Source organism: Juglans microcarpa x Juglans regia, chromosome 3S (assembly GCF_004785595.1).
Source record: "Juglans microcarpa x Juglans regia isolate MS1-56 chromosome 3S, Jm3101_v1.0, whole genome shotgun sequence".
Classification (NCBI taxonomy): domain Eukaryota; kingdom Viridiplantae; phylum Streptophyta; class Magnoliopsida; order Fagales; family Juglandaceae; genus Juglans; species Juglans microcarpa x Juglans regia.
Window position 1 is genome coordinate 26179506 of NC_054599.1, and position 23489 is coordinate 26202994.

Here is a 23489-nt window from a genome sequence, read left to right on the forward strand (position 1 = left end):
TATTCAGAAAGAGAGATATAGAAAGAATAAGAGGGATAAAAGCTAATCAATCAAGCATAGCCCAGAAAACTGTTGTTTTTATATGCCGGCGGCATGGGGAGAGGCCTAATTAAAAGCAAGCTCATTTTCCATGCGCCTTCTGCCGAAGAATGCTTTGTTGGCTGTATAATAGATATTGCGTGTAGGTTAGCAGGAAAGGAAACGGCACCAACCATATAACCAAAGTAGGCATACTACTTCTGAAGTATGGACGCAGAAATAGATCAATATCTGCCTTTCAAATAAACTACTGACCACTCTTTCATTCCAAATTAAAGAACCGAAATAGTTGCATGTTCTTCGATATGGATCAGGTAACTCTTAGAAAACAAATGAACTATGAATAAAGAATGTTAGGTACAAGTCTCAAATAGACAAGTTTTTAGCCAATTGTAAAAAAATGGGTAGCATCAGGCACCGTCTTCCATGGATACACGATGCTAGCTGCTCAAAACTGAACTTCAAGGACTTCAAAAGGTAGATCTCTGGGGTTTCTCTTGTTTAAATAACTAGCAATTACTTGGTCAAGAAGGAGCAAAAACATCCCTCTTCAAATTGACTGAACAACGCAAGAGCAAATGGCAAAATAGACTTGGTTTCCTTGCCTCTGACTTACTCATGCAAATTGCCTTAGACCCTTTCCGTGACAAGCCATTGTTCAAGTTCCTCTCTACGCCGCTCCAATTCCTATAATCGTCAGCAAAAGCAAGTTAATAAAGGAGATTTCTGCATGAAATCAACATACAATACAATTGAAGGAAAGAATTTAACATCATTCCAAAATCTAGGGTACTTAATAAGATAATCAAGTTCCAACCGATCAATCTGAAAAGTGGTTTGAATCAGATTTATGAATATTTTGCCTATGTTAACAGTTAACAGGGCCTTCAAAGGAGTCGTGCCATAACTACAGAAGACGTGAAATCTTAACCCTCAAAATGCCGTCACCTTAAACAGCATCACAGTATATAGATTCATTGCAAACCTCCCTCACTAATTACAAAAGCCTATTATATTCTTATGAACCTTCTAGAACGCCATCATATGTGTTATGACTGATCATAACATTTCAAGTTTAGAAGATAAAGAAAGGTGGAACAAATAGTGGTCCGTTCCTATCCAGTTTTATAATTAGATGATGCAAGGGGGAGCTTGATGCATGCGACTCACAAGAAAGTTTAAGGACCAGTACACAGCCTCCTTAGCACCCTAATGAACACACGAAGCAGAATATCTGGAACAATCTAATAACACATAGCCCTCAGTTAGTAAAGCACCCAAAACCGGAAATTCAGTTTGTAGGACCAATAATAGGTAATGGCCTTTCGATATGAGCTCATGTAAAACCATGTATGAGTCAAAGACTTCCCCCAATACTTCCAGTAGGAAAACAATTTTGGGAAAACTGGATTAAACCACCAGCTTCATAATTATTAGGTTTTTTTACCAACTGAGATCAAAGATTTAAGGTAGGATCATCATTAGCTAGTTTAAAATTTTCAAACTGTGAGCCTGAACTCAAAAGATATGATGCATCAAAATCTCATCTTTTTTCTCCTTTTTTAAATATAATTTTACATCAGTGGGAATTGGAATCATAAGCAAAAAACAATCATGAAAGTGAATGGCAGACCAGAAATCTTGTTAGTGTCTAAGTCGTCAGTAGTAAAATTATAGTAATAGAATAGCTTACTTCCAGATCCTTGACAGCTTGGTCCCTTGTAATCTCTTTCTTCTGCCGTGCACGCTTGAGATGTCCAATGCACAGGAGCCCCTTAGAATTGGAACAAGAATCAAGTAACACACATCAGGTCCTAAAGATAATAGGTCAGGTGCAGGATATAGAAATAGTTGTGACGTCATTTCCAATAACTCGGAAGATGTAAGAGTACAATGATGCTTACACATCGTATACTTCAACCTAAACACGGCAAGGCATCATTGAAGAACTGGTGCCACGATGAGTAAATTTAATAATCCCTATTTGACTTGACTGAGAAAATGAATTTCATTGAGACATGCAAAAGTTCCATTTTACAAATTTGAACAGTGCAAGTTTCTCTCATATAAGCCGGGTTGGAGGAGGGTAAAGTAAAAACATGTTCAAACATGCAAACCTCCTGAATTAAAAACCTGAGCCTTCCAATATCTTACCGAAGCTAAATAGAGTACACCACAAGCAAGAAGCATATAACTTGATATGTTCTGAAGAAGAATAAGGTCCTCCTGCACCCCAGAATAGTCAGGGAAAGCTCTTGTCATCACTGCAACGCTGAAGAGAATGTTCTCGTTCAAAAACCGAGTAAAATTGTTACTTTTTTCAGATTGTGTAAAAAATGAGTAAAATAAGAAAAAGTCTAATGATTTATTTCTTGAGAGTTCTATCTCTTGCCCAATAATAAAGAATAGTTAAATCATTTAACTTAAATGTGACAGTTACGAACGAGTTTGGGCACATCCCAGTTTAACTAACCTAAGTCTGCTCTGTTTGGCACTGAATCAAATCAGATTCAAACATTTATAAGATAAACTTTTAGGATTTGGATTTTGAAATATCGGCTCGGGTTTACTTTTATTGGGTTTTGTCATTTGTGAGACGAAACCGAATCAAGACACTGTCAGGGAGAGATGATCTACAGGTAGGGAAAAAAACAAACTCGTTACTAAATTGATGACATACAATATCTGCAGCATACCCCTACCAGCCCAATACTCCAACACCTGCAAAATGGTGACACAAATGTTTTTAATGAGATCAATGATCTAAATGGTAACATCTATATTATCAAGCATTTGGATTTAGTGAAGGCGTTAAATAATAGGAAAATGCTACTTATCCTCCTCAATGTTACCGTTTAAAATTACTACTCGAATATTTTAATTTTTAATTTTTAATTTATTTTACTTAATGTTTAAAAAAGTGATTCTTAACGAAATTATATATTTTTTAATTTTTTTAATAATTAAGAATATTAAAAAAATATTTTAAAAAATGATTAAAAATAAATAAACTATGCTAGCGGTATGCCAACGGTAATAGCTTGGCGGCCTTCTAGCACCGCGGCCTAAATAATAACCTAACACATGGTTTGGCATGTCGAATCAAAAGTCTCACCAAAGAACAATTAACATTTTAAATAGGATAATAATAGGCTTAGCATCTTTTTATCACCTCTTTATCATTCTTAGCATATTTTTATTTTATTTTAAGTGTTTTTTTAAAGAAAAAATTTTAAAAATATATAATTTCATTAATAACTACTTTCTAAAAAAAATTAAAAAAAAATAATAGAAAGGTAGTAAAAGAGTGTAAAGCTATCATTTTTCTTCTTTCAATATCAACTTCCAATCGAATTCCTTGAACTGCACATCAAATTAAAATTGCTTGAAACAACAACTAAACCAATAACCGAACCTTCGAGAACTTGAGGATGAATCCCCATTCCGTCTCGGCCAGAACCACAAAGAACGCAATCCCAACGGCGTAACACCGAAATATCCCATCGAATATCTGCAATTACGATCATATAACAACCCAAATTTCACCTCGACTTAGAAACAAATGCATTTCATATATAAATATGCACAGATATAGAGAGAAAAGAGTACATCGGATCCGTCCTTGAAGGATCGAATGGCTGAGAGAACGTTGACCACAATACAGAGGATGGCAGTGAGAGCGGTTATGACGCTGAAGCCCCTACAGACCAGCAGGAAAGGGTCCGTTCTGACTCTCAGTCTAGTGGTGGAGCTGGTAGATGCCCTCCTCACTAGTTCCTCTTCCTCTTCGTTTCTCGTCATTTTCTCAGCTCCGAGAAAATCCTCTGTGCTGGAAGCGGAACTCTTCACCTGCTATTCAAGGAACTGAATTGGAATCGGAACACGTGGCGGTTGGAGCGTTAACTCTGAACGGACACATGTTCTTTGAAGGTCGGTGCCGTTATCTAACGGATTATCCTCCTCCGTCTGGCGCTTGAAAAATGAAAAGCTTGACCGGCAGTTGCATTCCTCCATCACCCTACCCCACCACAGCCCACAACATCAACAGCTTCTTGATCCAACGGCTGGAATTTCAAGCCCACAGCCCACTCTGTAACCGGCCGTTTCAAATTGTTTCAAGGTTTTAACTTCTAATATTCAGAGAGGGCAAATCATCTTCGTCACTGCTGGCATATTCCATTCCACCACCACCTCCTCTGAGTCTTCTCTCTCTCTCTCTCTCAGAGAAGAAAATGGAGAAAGCACAAGCGATTGAAGCAGAAAATGGAGAAGTTAAAGAAGAAAAAACTAAGACCGTGAAAGACGGTTCCATTTGTGGGTACGAGTCGCTTCACTCTCTTCTAAGCGCAAACCTCAAACCTGAGCTCTTCCAGGTTAGTTTCCTTTTTTATCTTTGTTGGGTTTTTCAACTAGTTCTGGATTTTTTAAAAAGAAAGAAATATGTATCGAGTTCATTGATTTTATGGGTTTCAATCTGGGCTGATTCTTTATTTGATCTATTTTAATTTTGCGAACCATCAAATTTGAGTACTGCTTCACTTTCAAGGTGCTTTAAGTGTTCTCAATTTTTAACAACTTTTTACCCGATGAATTTGGTGTTTTGTTATTTTTTAGCAACAAGATTTTTGGAGCGATTAAGAAATTGTTGCTTTCGATGAGTAGATAGAAAACTTGAGGAGTTGGTTGAAATTACAAATTTCGATTTTTTCCTAAAATAATGAATCCTGTGCTGTAATCTTTGAATATATAATTTTGAGTTGGAGGATTTGGTTTTTGGATATATGTGCAATTGTTGTGATCATGTAAATTGAACTTCGAACTGAAAACCATTAGAGGAAGGATTTGGTTCCTCTGCAATGAAGATGGGTCCAATAAGATCAGATGGGAGGTTAAGTCTTGTTCAGTTTAGCTCAAGCACCATAACCCACGATACTTTGGATCATACTTGTTTATCCAGCCTTAAAAGCACTCAGTTTGGTCCGACTAGTCTGGATTATCTGAAGATCAAACCATATTCATGCTACCTTGGCTTAGTATAATTTGCTGGGCGGAGCTAAATATTGCAATTTTGCACGTGAATGTATTTTATTAGTTATACTTTTTACTACTAAACAAAGAATAATAATTGTGCGATATGTAGGTCCGAGCCCTTTTCTCTTTTTGTTTTTTTTTATTTTTGTTGGGGAAGGTCGGGTAGAGTGGGTTTAAATTTTTCTCTAATTGTGATGGAAGGTGGGTTATTTTTCTTCCTTTTAAATTGGCTGTGCTTCTGAATTCTGATATTTCTGATTACATGATTACAAGTTTACAGGAAGTCAGCCGCTTACTTCTGGGGCTTAATTGTGCGAGGGCAATTGATAAAATCGATCTTCCAGATTCTGCTAAAGCGCTCTCTTCAGAACATGATTTTGACCTCCAGGTAGGCATTTATCCTGGCTATGCTATAGTGGTTCAGTTTTAGAATCTATTTGAAGTACTAGGTTGACCATAAATTCCTTTTCCGTGTGCTTTATGTAGTGTCTGAATTGATCCTTGAAACTCGAGAAACTTAATTCATCGTAATAATGACTGGAATTGTTATCATTCGATTGATAAGTTTGAGATTTCTTGTTGATCTTTTTCCTATGAGTTTTTTTTTTTTTTTTTTTTTTTTTTTAAGAGAAATGATAATTGTAGTCGTGAATGCGTAAGAGTTACACAATCACTTTAAAAAAATAAATAAATACGGGATTCATATTAAAAAAATAATTTTTTAATAATGGGTCCCACTTTTTTTTAAAGCGACTGTATAGTAATTACGTACTCCACGACTGTATGTAGCATTACTGCCTTTCTATTGTGGAACTGCAACATTGTGATTTTGTGGTAGAATGTGAAAAAGGGTACTTTTGGTAATTTTGCATGCAGAACTTGCATATTGCAGACTTCCACGGTGTTCTGTCTACTAGTATCAGACATGAAATAGTTCTTAAATCATTACTGCTACATTGTCGATGGATCCTAATTTTTTATATTAAACCCTTTCAGGCTTTCTGCTTTCGTGCTGACAAAGAATTATTGAGAGCACCTCGAGTAGTTAGGGTTGGTCTTATTCAGAACTCCATAGCTCTTCCAACTACCACCCACTTTCAGGATCAAAAGAGGGCCATCTTTCAGAAACTAAAGCCTATCATCGAGGTTGCCGGTGCTTCAGGAGTCAACATATTATGCCTACAAGTGCGTAATGGGATTTGGGTGAAAATAGTTTTATTGATTCACTTCTATCTAAAGTCTGAAAATCTCAAATGAAATTTATGTAAATTTCAACCAGGAAGCATGGATGATGCCATTTGCCTTTTGTACGCGGGAGAAGAGGTGGTGTGAATTTGCAGAACCTGTTGGTGGGGAATCAACACAATTTCTTCAAGATTTCGCCCTGAAATATAATATGGTCATCATAAATCCAATTCTTGAGAGGGATGTCAATCATGGAGAGACTATTTGGAACACTGCTGTTATAATTGGAAATCATGGCAACATAATTGGCAAGCATCGTAAAGTAAACTACTAGTTTGTCTGTTGTTATAGTTCTCTTTTATTTTATTTTTTTTGGGAGGACATGATGAAATTGGCCTTTCTGACAGAACCATATACCAAGAGTTGGAGACTTCAATGAGAGCACATATTATATGGAGGGCAATACTGGGCATCCTGTTTTTGAGACGGCTTATGGAAAGATCGGTGTCAATATATGTTATGGGAGGCACCATCCATTGAATTGGTTAGGTTTTGGCTTGAATGGTGCAGAGATTGTTTTCAACCCTTCTGCTACTGTTGGTGAACTCAGTGAACCTATGTGGCCCATTGAGGTTATTTTTTCTATCCATTTGCTTTAGATAAGTGATATTTACAATTGTGAAATGTGCAAGCGCCACGCAATTTCTTTAGAAAAAGTGAGTGAATACGGGACTAACATGAAAAAAATTATTTTTTAATAGTGAACCTCATTTTTTTTCAAAATGATTATACAACGTTTGTGCATTCTAAAATTGTATGTAGCATTATTCTTTTCACATTAGAAATAACTATTGTTAGATAGCAGCCCCATATTCTTTTGCATAGGGAGAGGAATACATTGTAGTGAATGACATAATTTATTAAAAGCTACTACCTGTTAAAAGTACCATTGTGGACAGTGTCTAGCAGATGGCCACTGAAATGACAACGTTTGGCAGCCATTTGTTACACTCTATCTGTCATATTTACTATTCGTCAACCCTTGAACCCAATCTTTCATGATATCCAGAAAGAGGATGTTTCTTGATAGAATGTTGACATATTATTGTCGGTTTTACAGGCCCGTAATGCTGCAATAGCAAATAGTTACTTTGTTGGGTCAATCAATCGTGTTGGAACTGAGATATTCCCCAATCCATTCACCTCCGGTGATGGAAAGCCACAACATGCAGATTTTGGGCATTTCTATGGATCCAGTCATTTTTCAGCCCCAGATGCTTCTTGCACTCCATCTCTTTCCCGTAACAGGGACGGGCTGCTGATCTCAGACATGGATCTCAACCTTTGTAGGCAGCTGAAAGACAAGTGGGGATTCCGAATGACTTCTCGATTTGAGTTGTATGCAGAGTTGCTTGCTGATTATTTGAAGCCAGATTTTGAGCCTCAAGTCATTTCTGATCCTTTATTACATAAGAAAACTTTGTAAATCTCAAGTGCTATTAAGAGTTCTGAAAAGGAAACAATGCAATAATTGAAAAGTGTGTTGGAATAATATCTCAAGTTACCGGTCAAAAAATACATTGACCCTGTGTATATTTGTAGAAGAAAAATTCTTCTAGAGAGGTCTCATTTATAGAAACGACGTCTCTGCACAGGTCTTGAGAGGACAGGTACCATCATTTACGTCAAAGTATTAGGTGAGGTGAAGGATGAATCATTCCGTTTCCATTTTGTTTTTACATTACTATCATACATACAATAGACCATCTATTTGGCAATCTCTTAATAAGATACATCATTGAATTAATCATAACAATTAGAGAAATACTTTTGTCATTACACAAAAGTAAATCAGAACTGATGTGATTTGATATATTAAGTTAAATTGTAAAGTTATTTTTATTATAAATTAGATCTAACAGAACACATGAAGTCATATCAATTTGTGAGTTTATTTTTACGTAATCTCTTTATGTCTGTATCATTTTCCAACAAGAGTAATGTTACTCATCATCTCAATTTCCATCGTCTTCTCATCATCCTATGATGTGTCATTAGATAATTTCTTATAAACTTATCATCTAATATCACATTATGAGATGATGGAAGAATGATGAAAGTTAAGATGATGAATAGATTTTTTTCTCTAACAATTAACATCAAATTTTAACCCCAAAAAATGTCGTAGGGGTGGCTATAAAATTATAAACAGACCATGATCCCTCCCAAGAGCAAAATTATAGTTTTAAGCCAAAATTAGGCAACTTTTGCAGTAGGTAGAGAATCAATTACTACCACTTGCAATAGCGTCAAACAAAAAGAAAAAAATGGGAAACTGCGTGCGAGCATGTCACTTGAGAATATGATTGCCTGAGAAAGAAAGAGGCAGAGAACATGATGATTTTGTCTTGCTACTCAAGCAATATTGTAAGTTGGAGTCCACTTCATTGAGCAGCTGCCAGCAGCAAGATGTTTCGCCCTCCCCAGTTGAACAAGTTTCAGATACTTCCCGGCTACAATATGATGAGATGAAATGATGTAATCACAATCCTCAATCGAAAGCGACCTTTTCAAGATATTTAAACCAACTTATTATTCCATTTGTTCTACTCTGTCACATCCAACAACTTGAATCATCCATCAAACTAATTTCAATTCTTTGTGTTTGCTGTTACCTATATTTTACTATTCGATTAATTTCATTTGGGGGAGAGATCATGCAGGCATGCATTCGAGCCTTAGGCGGCCAGTTTGATTACAAATTCATCTCATCTAATTATTATAATTTTTTTAAATTTTAACACAAAATATAATAAATAATTTAATTTTTTTAAATTTTAAAATAATAATAATATTAAAAAATAATATTCTAACAATATTTTATTCAACTTTTAACTTTTATCTCAACTCAACTCAATTCAAATCAGTTCAACATCCAAACGTAGCGACTTTTCTCCATCACTACTCTTTTTAATTATTAAAATTGTCAATTCAATTTTTAAAATACTTCAAAAAATTTTCAATCTCATCTCAAGTAATGATATAGTCATATATTGTGTAAATGTCGTGCACTCTTTTAGAAAAAGAATAGAATCTATCGTTAAAAAATTAATTTTTTATGTAGATCTCATATTTACTATTTTTTTTAAAAAGAGTACGAAACTTATGAACTCTATAATTATAAATATTATTACTATCTCACAATTTGTGACATTGTGATTTGGAATTAAGATATACAAATAATAACAAAAATTCTGTGTAATCATTTTTACATATTTTTATACACTTTATTAATGTAATTGACTGTCTCATATTTGTTTAATATAAAATAATTATTTTAATTAATCATATCAATAAAATATATAAAAATACATAAAAATAATTGTATATAACAGAATTCAAATAATAATATTATTATCATATAAAGAAAATGGGGAGGCTAATTTTCTAAATTAAGCTAATCTGGACGGTTAAAAGTAAATAGAAAAGGATGAAATGAAAACCCAAACCCAAATAAGGAAAACAACTGAAATTCAATCCTTATCTTCAAGTTGCCCAACACTTCCCGGCCACCTGCAATCCTGGTTCTCAATATCATTACCTCTCTTTCTCACCACTCGACCTGGTTTTCGCTCTCTCTCTTCACAACCACAGCTCCCGAGTCCCACCCACGCACACAAACGCAACTCTCTCTCTCTCTCTCTGTTATCTGTTATGGCTTCCATATCTCCTCCGACTCCTCGCAACTTGACCTTTCCAAACCCCAAATTCCCCTCCTCTCACCCTCTCAAACCACCGTCCCATCCCTCTCAGATTCATTCCCTCTCCTTCTCTCGGCTTTCCGACTCCTACCTCTGCCGTTGCCAGCACAATCCCTCATCCTCTCCCGACAACTCCACCCACTGGCGATGGGACTCTGTGCTAGGCGACGTCGTCAAGACCGCGATCAAACGGTTCGATTCCTACTTCAACTCGAAACAAAAAGAGGCCGAGGATGTTCGCGATGGTGAGCTGAGCGAGGGCCGGAATGCAGAGGTGGAAGTCGAAGAGTGGAATTGGGATCGCTGGCGCAAGCATTTCGACGAAATCGATGGCGAGGAGCGTATGGTCTCCCTTCTGAAGGTCAATTTGATTTCAATGTTTACGTCTTCTCTATTGCACGAACGTGGGCTTTGCGAGTTTGTTCCTTTTTTTTTTTTTTTTTTTTTTTCTTTCTATATTGGGTCGTTTGACGATGAAGAAGTGCCAATTAGACAATGGACATGTTCTAGCGAACAAATTAAAATTTGGAAGGCGTGAATTCCACAGTTGGAGCCTACTCAAAGTGCATTGTTGGAACCGGGTTGGAGACTTTTGTTGGGGAAGAATTCAATAACTGGCAGGAAAAGAAGTTTTTTATAAGTATGGCAGGATAAGAAATAAACAGTTTTTTTTTTCTTTTTTAGATTGAAAAATAGCATTAATAATTAACTTTAACCCTCCGTAACACTAGGTGACTTTACCAGCTAAACTAGTCGACACCTCGTAATTATTAATTGATTTTCCCCATCTTTCGCTTTGAGTGAGATAGCGTGAGTTCGTCTTTTATGCTTTAAATACACTCTTTAGAGTCTCTACTCAATGACTGCTTTATACATTCGACTTAAAAAAGAATCTTTTTTATATTCGCTTGAAACTGTTGTCCTGCTTTAGCAACTCCAATATACATTTTTTTTATAGGCTCTATAGGCAACTGTTATGACCCTCCATGGCAACGAGGACAATAGTAGCTGTGTTTTAACTCATCTAGCCACGAGGGGGTAGGAAAAGAAAGTATAGCTGCACATTCACCCCTGTTTGGATCTTCCATCCTTCTTGAGAGCGCATCCGCCACTCTATTTTCTCTCCCCTTTTTATGCTCAATAGAAAAGTGATAGCCCATCAACTTAGCCACCCATTTTTATACTCAACGCAGCGGAAGCATGGTGTGCCCATAACCCACAAGTCCCAAGATCGAAACCTGGCTCTGATACCACTTGTTATGAACTTTCTAATTCCCTGCAATGAAAATGCTGTGACAGTAAAATAAGAAAGATGAATAGAGAAGATGGAGATGGAATGGCAATGGAGTCATACGCCTTGGGGTATTCGAGGTCCCCAATTCCTCCCAAAAGAAATAACAAACTGTTTCTGCAATTTTCCAGATTCAAGATGGCCCTCCTACAAGGACTCCCCAGTACATATACTCGAAGCCAACACCTCTAATCGACTCTAACCAAAGTAAGGCCATGGACTAATTTCCTACTCCACTAACTAAGCACACGGGCGACTAAACAAATTAACAACTCAAATACAATAAAAAGTAACAACTAATTTGGACGCCCATCAAGTCAGGCCCAAAATAATTGGGTTCATAACAATTTCCCCCCCTTTAAAGAACCTTGTCCTCAAGGTTGAGATATTGATGCAACTTTATAGTATTGGTTCCAGTTTAGCATTTCGTACTCCACAGCTTGCTTCTTCTCCACCCTTTGACAACAGCTACCATTGTTCTCATTGCCATGGAAGGTCATAACATCAACTCCAATGTACTTGCCAGTGAGAAATCTAGAATTTATGATTGATCTTCAAATAAAGTTTCCAGAATCACCCTTTAAACTTAATCTTATTTTTATGAAAATTTAAATAAACTAATTAGCGAAACGCTCCCGTCACACTTATGTGTGAATGCTATCAAATTACCGGGTTTAATTATTATCCTTCTTTCTCTTGTGTACACGTAATTTATTTGCTGATAATATATTTCTTTTTGTCTCAACAGTCACAGTTAGGTCATGCGGTATTTGTAGAGGATTATGAAGATGCTGCTAGGCTCAAGGTGGCCATTGCAGCTGCAGCTACAAATGATACTGTTGGCAGAGTGATGTCCCATCTGAATGTATGAAAACAGTCATTGGCACAAAAAAAACAAAAACAAAACAGAGCTTTGCTATCCAACTGCCTACACCGCACGCCACACCTGTTTTAATTTTTAATTCTTACTAAATTAATTGAGTTCTTCTTCTCATCATCCCTACACCACATACTTGCTAAGGGAAAAAAATAAAAATATTAAAAATAAAAGTAGGTGGTGGTGTAGGGATGATGAGTAGAATTTTTCAAAAAAAAATAAAAAAACATTTTTTCCGGCTTGTCCTTCATTTTATCTTTCTTTTATTTTTTGAAATCTTTGTTTCAGAAAGCTATAGAGGAAGAGCGTTTCCTGGATGCAGCTGATATACGTGATAATGCCTGTGCTGGATTGGTGAGTTGCATAAAAAATTGTGCATCATGATGTACAAATATGTCTCAGCTCCGGTTTTTTACTTATAAAAAATAGATGTCTCAGCTCCGGTTGTAAACATGCCTTTTTATGTGCAAGTAGGTGGATTAATAAATGATTCTTGCAGTTGTTTGATGTGCATATTTGACACTAATGGCTGGTGATATTTTTCTTATTTGTCTCTGAGAAAGATTTCTGCATGTATTCATTCGTAATCTTTGGTAACTGTTTGCCACAACAGCCAGCTTTCCAGTGTTCATAAGGGGTGCGGGTGCCCTGACATTTTGCTTATCTGAGCCAACACGCAATCTTTGAGTTGCTTCTGTTGTGAATTCTTTTTCTTCCTTACTTTTTTTTTTGGCGGAAGGGGATGCAGTGTTTAAATAAACCCAAAGTCCTTCATCTGTAAAATGCAGCGAACAGAAAATCAAGTCCACTAGTTTCCACTGTTGCAAATTTGTTGTTTATTTTTGAAGTGTTAACTGGTTTCTGTTCTCTTGAATGTGGAATTTGTTTGGTTCCAAAGGAAATTGCTAGCTTTTTTCCTTATTATTGGCATAGCATCAAATTGTTATTTCTTCACAAAATTACTTGGTGCTATGTAGTTTTTTGTGATTCTGGTTTTCAGGTGGGATGGTGGGCTGGCATTTCAAAAAATGTCAATGATCCGCATGGTCTAATTATTCGAATAACAGCAGAGCATGGAAGATACGTGGCAAGAAGTTTTAGCCCTCGGTAAGTACTTTTTCTTGATTAGTTATTTCATTTTGATCCTCAAGTTTTAGTCAAACTTCTTAGTTAAGAGTGGAGGTCTGACATTGGCGTTGTTTTCTGTTGGGTGCCTTTTGTTTCTGGGCTTTCTTAATTTTTTTTCCCTTTCTTTTAGTCGATTTTTGTTGGGAAGGGTTTCTCCTAGAAATTGTTAATTAAGATAACAGTGGAAAAGTCTTGTGTTAGTTAGTTTGGTTCTCCTAGAAATTTTTTCATATACTTTTAATTTTAAGCACTTTTGGTATGCCAACAAAACTTTTCCATTTGGATCCTTCAACACATCATGCTACTTTTTCTTACTATTAAAGATTATTATATTTTCAAGCCCTGCTGTTCATCAATTTTTAATAGCTTATTTTTTCAGGCAACTTGCTATGGCTGCAGCTGGTGTTCCCTTGTTTGAAATTTTTCTTACAGTGAATAAGAGAGGTGAATACAAACAGCAGGTATGTTATCTCTACCCATTAAGAGTGAAAATTCTAAGTGTTTCCTTAGTTGGGGGTAAGGAATGGTATTCTATTAATGATCAAAAAAAAAAAAAAAAGGAATGGTATTCTATTGTTATTGTGATGGCAATTGATATGGCTGCTTTTGTGATCTGATCATTTTTTATATTTAGTATAGTTATCTAGATTGCATTGGTGAGTGGTCTGCTGATGGTCATGTTTTTGTCTTGATCAATTTTACAAGTTTTGCTAGTTAGGCAACTATAGTTTTATACTCTAACTCTTGTTTACATAGACTTTGGCAGTGGCGTGCTTTCGGGCATATATGCATACCATTTTCCACAAGTATCTAATTGTACATGCAAATATGCATATTTTCACTCCAACCGATAGTACACTCATTATGGCATCCTTGTATGCACGTAGTGGTGGCATACAATATATGCATTTAAGCATGCATGTTTCCACCACGTGTTTCAGGTGTTATGTTCCTTTGCACTTTCATATTGAATGTGTTGTGCCAGTTAGCACATTATCTTTACATCGTCATTTTCAGGCTGTGTACTTAAAGCAGAGGGGGGCTTTTGAAGGTTCTCCAACAATACGCACTAAAGCATTGGATGCCACTGGCAGCTTAAATCCTTTAGACTCAACTGAAGACAAAAGTGATCTATTTGTTGTGAATACTGAAGATCCCGAAGAAGGTGATGATAGAGATGATAGTTCTGATCTAGCTGAGGGTCTGTCTGGTTTCCAGAACATATTGAGGGATATGATTCCTGGTGTCAAGGTCAAGGTTTTAAAAGTGACAGCACCAGGGAAGGTAGACAAGGATTTAATATCTAAGGTGATTGAGCAGATAATTGAGGAAGAAGATGAAGAGAAGGACAATGGGATAGAAGGTGTAGAGGCAGAGGATGAAGATGATGGGGAAAGTGACCAAGAGACTGATGAAATTGAAATGGATGATGATCCTGGGATTATTGAAAGCGAAGAGCACAATGAAATTGCCGTTAAAGTTGTTGTAGGTGGTCTTGCACAGAAACTCTCCAACAGTTTGCCTACTAAAGATTTACTTCGAATACCTGCTAAGCTGGAGAAGAAGGGGCGTTTGTCATTTTCCTTCTCTATAGAGAAAACCATCAATGAGCAGGATTCTGGTGTCAAGGAACGACCTTCGGTAGATAAATCAGCTAAGCATCAACGCAGCATTGACCATGTTATGTTTGATCTTGCTAAATTCATTGGTAGAGAGAAGATACCCTTAAAGGTTGGTTTTTTGAAGAGTGCTGACCCACCTAATACATGCCAAAGTGACAAACTGTTCGTGTAGTGAAGTTTTTCCTATCAAGTATGCTTAGTTGTAATCTTTGCTTTAACTGTCAGGTTCTCAAAGATGTTGGTGAATTAATAAATCTCACGCTCAGACAGGCTCAAAATCATCAACCACTTTCTGGATCAACAACCTTCAGTCGCATTGAAATACCAACGACTCCAGATCCTCTAAATGGTGATTTTCTTTGGAAATGTATCGCTTTTGTATAATGATGAGATTATAGATGAAACTAGACGGTTATGATATTTGTTTTTTATGTTTCTAAATCCTAGAATATGTTACCTCTTTTTTATCCTATTCCCTTAAACCAACTTACAGTATTATTAAGGTGTCGTTTGGATAGTTAGTTGAGATGAGATGAGTTGAGATGAAAGTTGAATAAAATTTTGTTAGAATATTATTTTTTAATATTATTATTGTTTTGGGAATTGAAAAGTTGAATTGTTTATTATATTTTATGTGAGAATTTGAGAAAGTTATAATGATGAGATGGGATGAGATGAAACACTTTCACTATCCAAACGGGGCCTAAGAGTTCAGAATATGTCCGTTTTATCAGGTCTATACATTGGTGCACATGGCCTGTACTCCTCAGAAGTCATTAATCTGAGCCGCAAATTTGGTCAGTGGCAAGAGGATGGTGGAAAAAAGGAGCCATCAGAGCTTGAGTTTTATGAATATGTAGAAGCCGTGAAACTTACAGGTGACCCTTATGTACCAGCCGGCAAGGTAATTTCTTAAAACCAATTCTTGTGTTATCCATATTTTGATAGAGCCAGATTTTGTGGAGCTTAATAACATAAGTCACTTTTGCATTACTGGTATAAAACATAATTTTGTGCTTCGCCGTAGTGTGTGGTGGCTCCACATTTTTTTAAAATAAGTGTTGGCTCCATGAAATTCATAAATGTCTTTTTTTCTTAATTACTAATCTCGAGGGTGCATAGACCCTTGGCAAAGAGTTTCCTGCAAGTGCACCTCGGGTTATTTAAGGAAAAAATCTCCCAGTCCAATGGCTCCTAGAGATTGTTTGCACCTAAGGGGATTTGAACCTTAGACCTGGGGGGAGCATACCCCTAAGCCCAAGGCCTTTACCACTTGAGCCAACTGAAGACTTCTCTTTGAATTTTTGCTTTTTGGGCACTAACAGGAAGACTTCTCTTTGAATTGTCAGAAATTCTGTTCTTGTAAAAGACATAATTGCATCTTTGTCTGCTATAGCTTGTAGTTTTTACTAAGTATTGGATGTAAACCTGCTATAGCTTGTGGGTTTATGTTAGTTTTAAGGTTAAAAGGACAATAACAAACTTTATAGATAACTAAATAGTATGGCCATATGAGTTGATTTTTTTTTTTTTATAAGTATGACCATATGAGTTGATGGCATTGGTACCTAACGAAAGATATCTAGCCGGTGTGAATCACAACAAACTTTCTTTATAGAGGTGAAGCTATAGCTTTTAACGGTTGCTTAGAGCTAATTCAAAGGCTATTTATGACAAAGAAGTACACTATCCACGATTTGTATGGGATATTCATAGAATTTAGAATTTCAAAGGTTTTTTACTTTCTACGAAACTAAATCTTTTATTTTGGCTCTAATTCCATTTTTCCCAACAAAATTTAACTTTTAAACAACAACCCCCCCCCAAAAAAAAAAAAAAAAGTATTCGTTCAATATATCAAAGACAAGTACGGTGACTACTTTTAAAAAATGTACAGCGACTATTTTGAAATATCCCTGCTTTCTAGCTCTACATACAATTGACAAATTTCTACGGATATTCTGCTACAGTTGCTGTCTTAGTCAACAATAGGGGGTTGCTATGTCAGTTATATTGTCCAGCACTGTTTTTTTTTCTCTAGCCTCTCCCTATTTTTGTTGCTAAAACAAATCTTTTATTATTTTTTTAGATGAAATCTACTAACATTTATGAGGGATGTGTAATTGATGTTCGCTGTTGAGTCTTAGGAATACTATAGTTTCATGATAATGAGACTGGGTTAATTTGTAATCTAAAACTTGGTACATGTTACTCATAAAAAAATGGTACATTTTGCTGGTCCTGACACTGAGGCACATTTACCTCCGTGGTAACTGATTTATTTATCTAGTTTGTCTCCCAAAGCAATGACACTCTTTGTTGCTGCAGGTGGCATTCCGTGCAAAGGTTGGGAAAAGATATCAGCTTCCTCATAAAGGGATCATTCCAGAAGAACTTGGAGTGGTATGTATTTAGCTCATGCTGCTGAGTTTTTCTGATGAAGTCTCCATTTCTATATTTCTTTTTCGCCATTTTCTCTTTTCTTTGAGTTGAAGAGCTTCTTGCGATCTTGTTGGCTACTCAGATTGCGCGGTACAAGGGTCAAGGGAGGCTTGCTGAGCCTGGGTTTCGCAATCCTCGATGGGTTGATGGTGAACTTGTTATTCTTGATGGAAAGGTCTACATTTTGCCGCAATATATATGATCATTTTCTTCCTGTACCTTTGCTGTTTCCGCATAGGGATACTGACTTCACCTTATACCTTCAATGGAATTCTGCAGTACATCAAAGGGGGGCCTGTTGTTGGATTTGTCTATTGGGCCCCTGAATATCATTTCTTGGTTTTCTTCAATAGGCTGAGGCTTCAAGAGTAGATTCTTAATTTACATCCGTTGTTCCAGCTTGTAAATTCTTTATTCAGATTTTGTAAGGTAAGTTCCCTTCATGTATAAAAAAGAAAATTTACATGCAGTGCCATGAGTACCTGGGGTTTACTTTCTTTATGATAGTTAGCTGGGGTCTACTTTCTCTAGACAGTTAATTAAATGTGAGTGTAACCTTACAAAATGTTGCCATGTACATCCTGCTGTTAGGATGAGGCTTGTCATTTGTCACCATCTATCCTTAGGAAAAGGGGGTCCAATAGCGTATAGCATAGCATGCATGCATAATCTGTGTTAATTTTAGTTGCCCCTAAAGTTGAGTATGGGATAAGTTTTTTGAAAGAAGCATTCTGTGCACCCTTTGATATGAACATCACTAATAGCAGTGGCCTGCAATTAGATTATTAAATGCCTTGTGTATCACTAGCTTTCTTTATGATGCTGAATGCTTGTTAATATCTGGAGGCATCGCGGGAAAAAAAAAAAAAAAAACCATAAGTGAGTTCACTTGGAACCAAATCTGGTTTACACCCTTTTGTTATTGGGTGAATTTAATTAGATGGAAACTCTGGGGTTGTGCAGTTGAGAGTTATAATTGCAGGGTTTTCTGTGGTACTTTTCAAATGTAATTTCCCCTTTTGTGACACAATGCGGAGCCTGGTTTAAAATGTTTTAACAGATTTTAAGATCTCTTACGATGATTTGCTTTATGATCTTTGTTGTGCAGTCCGAAGATATCTATGACTGAATACCTGGAGTTCTTCAGTCATCAGGCCCATGCTCACTCAACTGATCAATGCACTTGCAAGCATTATTGACTCAGCAAGTGTGGCCATCATATATTTAAAATACAATGAATGGCCCCTTCCATTGGTCCCCCTTTCTGGGCCATCAGTGTATTTTTGAATAGTTGTAGTGCTGCATATCAATTGTCAATTATCAGGGTTTTTGCCTTGTAACTTGATGTAGTATATTTATCATATTCTAACCTGTACATGGTCTTAGGAAATACCTTAACTGAGATGTAAATATGTGAGGCCTGTTGATGGCCTTAATTTTGGGATGCAGTTCAAATACAGATTCAAGTAGGATGAAGTCAAAATTCTTTTTCATAATTAATATTAGAAATGCACCATTTACTTCCCTTTTTTTCCCCTTTTCAGTTAGTTTTATCTTTAATGCTTGCACCATGCTAGTGATGTGGCTAGATGGACACCATAGTTCAATATTTTGTTACGTTTGCTTAGAAGTTGTGCAACAGTGACTGAACCATTGTTTTTTCCACAAGGATCCGTGATATGATAACACAGGTTGTCTCCTATAGAGTGCCTGTCACCTTCTCCTTAGGATGTGAACTCCCCTAGTCTTTCCCCTTACGAAATTCCTGGGGCCTTTAAAAGTTGCAGTGTTTCTTTACTCTTTTACCTATTTCCTTGTTCTCCCTGACAAGAGCCTGTATGGTGTTGAAAACTGAACAACTGATCATAATGCTAACAACTACGTAAATCACATACACACAGTAAGTCTAAGGCTGCTTTGGATGTTGAGTTCAGTTCAGTTCAGTTCTTTATGAATAGTATTGAGTTGAGTAGTGGAGGGAGTTATGTGAGGCTTATCTAAACTGAGTTTAAAGTGTGTTTGAATGTTAAGATGAATTTAATACTTTTTATGAAAAGTTAAAAAAGGTTATGGGTTCCACGTATAAAGATGTCTTAAGTTGAAAAAGGTTGTGAGTCTCGCGTGTAAGGAGGTTTTGAGTTGAGATGAGTTTAATAATTTGAAAGTTAGGTGTTTGGCTGTTAAATTTAGCTTAAAATTAGATTAAGTTTAACTGAGTTTTACAACCAAATGCAGCCTAAGTTCTCGTTGCAGATGGTTAAACTGTAAACAACTGAACTGATGCTTGTTTTTATAACACACTGGACCACACGTTGATGATATTATTTTCAGTTTTTTCAGTCATGGGATCCACACTCCACATTTCTCGCACAACTTTATTTTTTCTCCATCCCGACGAACTTCGCACACAAATTTATTCAGAAGGGTAAAAATACACAGAGGCCCTACAATTTAACTGAGCAATGCCCTCTATATGCAGCTGCACTCTAGCTCATGGTTTCTTTGGTGCGTGAAATGACACTTCACAAGCTATTTTTGCTCCTCTTCCTTTTGCCATGTATAGACCAACATGATGCATGAACTCCTGCCAATAACCAAGATATTTTCTGAATCCCTATGTCAGATTGCTCATAAAAATCCCTCATAGGAGAGCCAAAAAGTTTATGAAATGTCAAATTCCTCTTTGGACTATGAGAAAACAGAGTATGAGGGGAAGTTTATGTGATCTCAGTATTGTTAAAAGCAACTTTGCTAACAATCACAGTATTAAAGACCTGGGGATGAGCTAAAGCTCCTTTTATGTTTCTGGCAACGTGGAGAGGAAGATCAAATGTCGCACATCCACGGGAATACACCACCACATCCTCCAGAGGTGTGAGAAAACCACGGTTTCTTGCTGATAATGTAGAGCAAACGAAGTCCAGCACACAGACATCTGTGCATATCCCTACAGCCAATATCTTCACCAAGACAAGCCATAAACAAAATCAATCATGCTTGACAATTAAAATAAAAAGTTCTTTTGATAGGTTAATACAATTCGAATTAAAAGTTAGGAAGGATATATTCAACAAATAGATAGAGATGGGGACGGATTTGGTTTGGAAACAGTTTTCCATCATAAATTGCGAAACAAATTTTGAAAACACTTACAGCTTTGATCTGATTCTTCTTTACCCAATCCACAAAAACATTTGAGCCATCATCCTCAGTTGAACCCAAGTATCCATCAATGCAGTCTTTGCGTCTGATTGTCACATTAGGTTCATTCTCTAACCATTGCAGAGCTGTAGTGGAAGAAAGAAACATGAGAGACAGAGACAGAGCTTATGACATTCCAATTAGCAAGCCACCCTACCAATACCAAGGCATGTCCAGACAAAAAACAAAATGACAATTCAGAAAATGACATTAATATATATATATATTGTGAAAAAAAAGGACTCGCCAACATAATCATAAGCTTTCAAAAAGAAAAAACAATACTTTACCTTGTAACCTTTTAACACCATAATATTTGGTTAAAAATCCATTAGGAATTGTGATCCAAATATTAAAGGAAGATAAAGTTCAAGCAGAAGACTCAACACCTAGGAGTACCTTTTCATGCAGTGTTTTCCCCTCGGCTGAACTGGGAAATAACTTATATTAATGCTTATTTTGGCAGTTGCATCTGATATCAAACTCCAGTTTTTTGTGTTTATTCATGAACTAATAGAAATTGGTCTTCTAGTAAACCCAAAGATACACAACAACAAATCAGCTGATTAGATACGAACAAACAGGCAAGCAATCACATGCACTATAAATTCATTAGCAAAGAGAAAACATAAGTGATTACCAGGAACCAAATTTGACTCATCAGTGCCAGCAATACAGTGAGGAGGATAGGGTTCCTCCGGTTTGTGAGGATGGTGAGAATCAATAAATGCCAGAATAGGCCATTTCTTCTCACAGAACAGTCTGGCTAGCCTTTCTGATTCATTAATCATTCGTGAAATCTGGCTATTAGGCTCTCTTGGAGCCTGAAACACAACACATGATGAACATATATATATTATGGAACAAAACAAAATTTTTGGAGATATGGTGCCCCAGAGAGAGAGAGAGAGAGAGAGAGAGAGAGAGAGAGAGAGAGAGAGAGAGCAAATGAAGCAAATTCATGCGTGTCACAACTCACAAAAGCTAAATGGAAGATAATTATCTTGTAACTCTAAATAAAAGTACCAAAAACAAAAACCAATAGAGAACTGTAAAGGGATGAAAACCAGAAGACATTAGCTAGGTATTTGAAGTAATTTACCATATTTCCAGCACCAACAGTGCAGAAACCATTGATGATGTCGACAAGGACTAGACCAGTCACAACATTTTCATGCAATACCACGGACTCCTGCTCAATAGGAATCTCACCCTTCAAAAGATCAATTCCTGGAGACACCATTTTAGTTTACATTTATAACTTTGTTCCCAGCTTCACAAATTCACAATGTTATACGCCAACCAATGTACATTGGGTGCAACCAGGATATTGGCCATACATATATATAGAAGTAGCACTCCACAATGGATGCAGCATGTGGATATGCTTCGTAAATTTAAAAAAGAAAAAGAAAAAAACTAATCGAGAAATGGCCTGAAACGTGTGCATACGCATGAGTACGTAGTACTCCAAGTAAATCCTCAACACGTACAGCAATGCGATTCTAACTATACTTCCAACGTTCTTGGTTGGATAAGATTAACAGTAGTCGTCAAGGATGGTAACAAGACAAAGTGAGAGGGGCATGCAGGGTCACAATATTGGTGGTAGCTATTTACCTATTGACTTGCCATGCATGCATTCTGAATAACATAATTAAGGTCTAAAAGTATATCCATGATTTAAAACCTTGCCGATGTGCTATGGATTGATAATATGGATATCCTTGGCCATATACTTCTCTGAGTTGGGTTTTGGGGATTATGATTATTTATGAACGTGAAACCCAGAGCGTCTTCCTTTGTCTGTTTCTTGCTTACAGTGATATACCCTAGGACCTCAACCTTTTCGAGCGGCCAAGGGTGCCGTCCGATCCCAAGTTATGGATTACATTCGTTTAGTACTTAGGGTCAGTTTTTTGGATTTTTGGGTGGAACAACACAAATATATACACGTATTTCATTTTTCTGAAAGTTTCGGCCTATTTCTCCCCTTGGTTCGGTTTTCGACCTGTACATTTTGCTTCTTATTTAATTAGGTTAGGGTGATGTATGTTTATCATCTAGATTTTTTCGGATGATAGTTAGATGAGATGAGATGAGATGAGACGGTTTTAAATAAAAATTAAAAGTTTAATAAAATATTATTAGAATATTATTTTTTAATATTATTATTATTTTAAAATTGAAAAAATTGAATTATTTATTATATTTTATATAAAAATTTAAAAAAATTATAATGATAAGATTAGATGATATATTTTCATTATCCGAACGGGATAGTTTCTTATGCAATTTAAAGATTCCTTTTATATATATTGTACCTTAGTAATAATGATGGGATAGTTTCGTCATTTTCACCTCTAAATACTAATATTCATGTTAACATTTTTTTATTGCAATATGGGAAGGAAATAGAAAGGAAATTATAAAATGTTAAGTGCGGTTATACATCAGCCGTACTCTTCACACACTGTACATAATTTTTATTTATTTTTATTTTTTTCACTCAGCATAGAGGGGTGTACTGCGGCTACAAACTGATACAAATAATTATACTAAAATGTTTTATCTTCTTTCTAGGTTTGGGTTGTACAAAGTTATTAAATGCAATTTCTTTTTCCTAAAAAGAAACTAATTACAAGGGGTTGGGATACGACCCAACAAAAATCCAACTAGTATAGCAAATAGCAAATAAATTTAATACATATTTTATATAAAAAGGGCCAAAAGATAATGCCTAATAGTAGGTATAGTTACTTATAAAAATTTATCTTTTAAATTAAATTATATCATGTAAATTGTGTGTGGTGTAAAAATTTTCAAATATAATTATTCTTTTAAATATCGAGTGCTATCTTCTTAAACTTGAAAGTCCAATTTTCAACCAACACGGCTTTTGTAAACACTAC

At 36.1% G+C, this 23489-nt stretch overlaps 4 protein-coding genes across 4 annotated transcripts; 2 read left to right on the forward strand and 2 right to left on the reverse strand.

Annotated features, from left to right (window-relative positions):
• Positions 1 to 275: 275 nt before the first annotated feature.
• Positions 276 to 3840, reverse strand: LOC121257941. Its single transcript, XM_041159226.1, has 6 exons — positions 3649 to 3840; positions 3455 to 3550; positions 2720 to 2760; positions 2194 to 2311; positions 1733 to 1813; positions 276 to 726 (listed from the first exon to the last, which is right to left on the reverse strand). The coding sequence occupies exons 1-6, from the start codon at positions 3838 to 3840 to the stop codon at positions 670 to 672; spliced, it is 585 nt and encodes a 194-aa protein (XP_041015160.1). The 3' UTR covers positions 276 to 669.
• Positions 3841 to 4031: 191 nt separating this feature from the next.
• Positions 4032 to 7847, forward strand: LOC121257940 (beta-ureidopropionase). The gene is made up of 6 exons (XM_041159225.1): positions 4032 to 4412; positions 5351 to 5458; positions 6067 to 6255; positions 6350 to 6577; positions 6663 to 6887; positions 7376 to 7847. Exons 1-6 carry the CDS (start codon positions 4272 to 4274, stop codon positions 7739 to 7741), a joined length of 1257 nt encoding a protein of 418 aa, XP_041015159.1. The 5' UTR covers positions 4032 to 4271; the 3' UTR covers positions 7742 to 7847.
• Positions 7848 to 9764: 1917 nt separating this feature from the next.
• On the forward strand, positions 9765 to 18899 carry LOC121257632 (protein EXECUTER 1, chloroplastic-like). Its single transcript, XM_041158751.1, has 12 exons — positions 9765 to 10377; positions 12056 to 12172; positions 12473 to 12538; positions 13185 to 13291; positions 13692 to 13773; positions 14330 to 15043; positions 15160 to 15283; positions 15669 to 15838; positions 17263 to 17337; positions 17459 to 17551; positions 17656 to 17805; positions 18485 to 18899. The coding sequence occupies exons 1-11, from the start codon at positions 9970 to 9972 to the stop codon at positions 17746 to 17748; spliced, it is 2049 nt and encodes a 682-aa protein (XP_041014685.1). The 5' UTR covers positions 9765 to 9969; the 3' UTR covers positions 17749 to 17805; positions 18485 to 18899.
• A 756-nt stretch (positions 18900 to 19655) lies between these two features.
• On the reverse strand, positions 19656 to 21835 carry LOC121258123 (nicotinamidase 1-like). The gene is made up of 5 exons (XM_041159498.1): positions 21680 to 21835; positions 21218 to 21401; positions 20530 to 20663; positions 20151 to 20336; positions 19656 to 19960 (listed from the first exon to the last, which is right to left on the reverse strand). Exons 1-5 carry the CDS (start codon positions 21818 to 21820, stop codon positions 19868 to 19870), a joined length of 738 nt encoding a protein of 245 aa, XP_041015432.1. The 5' UTR covers positions 21821 to 21835; the 3' UTR covers positions 19656 to 19867.
• Positions 21836 to 23489: the final 1654 nt, after the last annotated feature.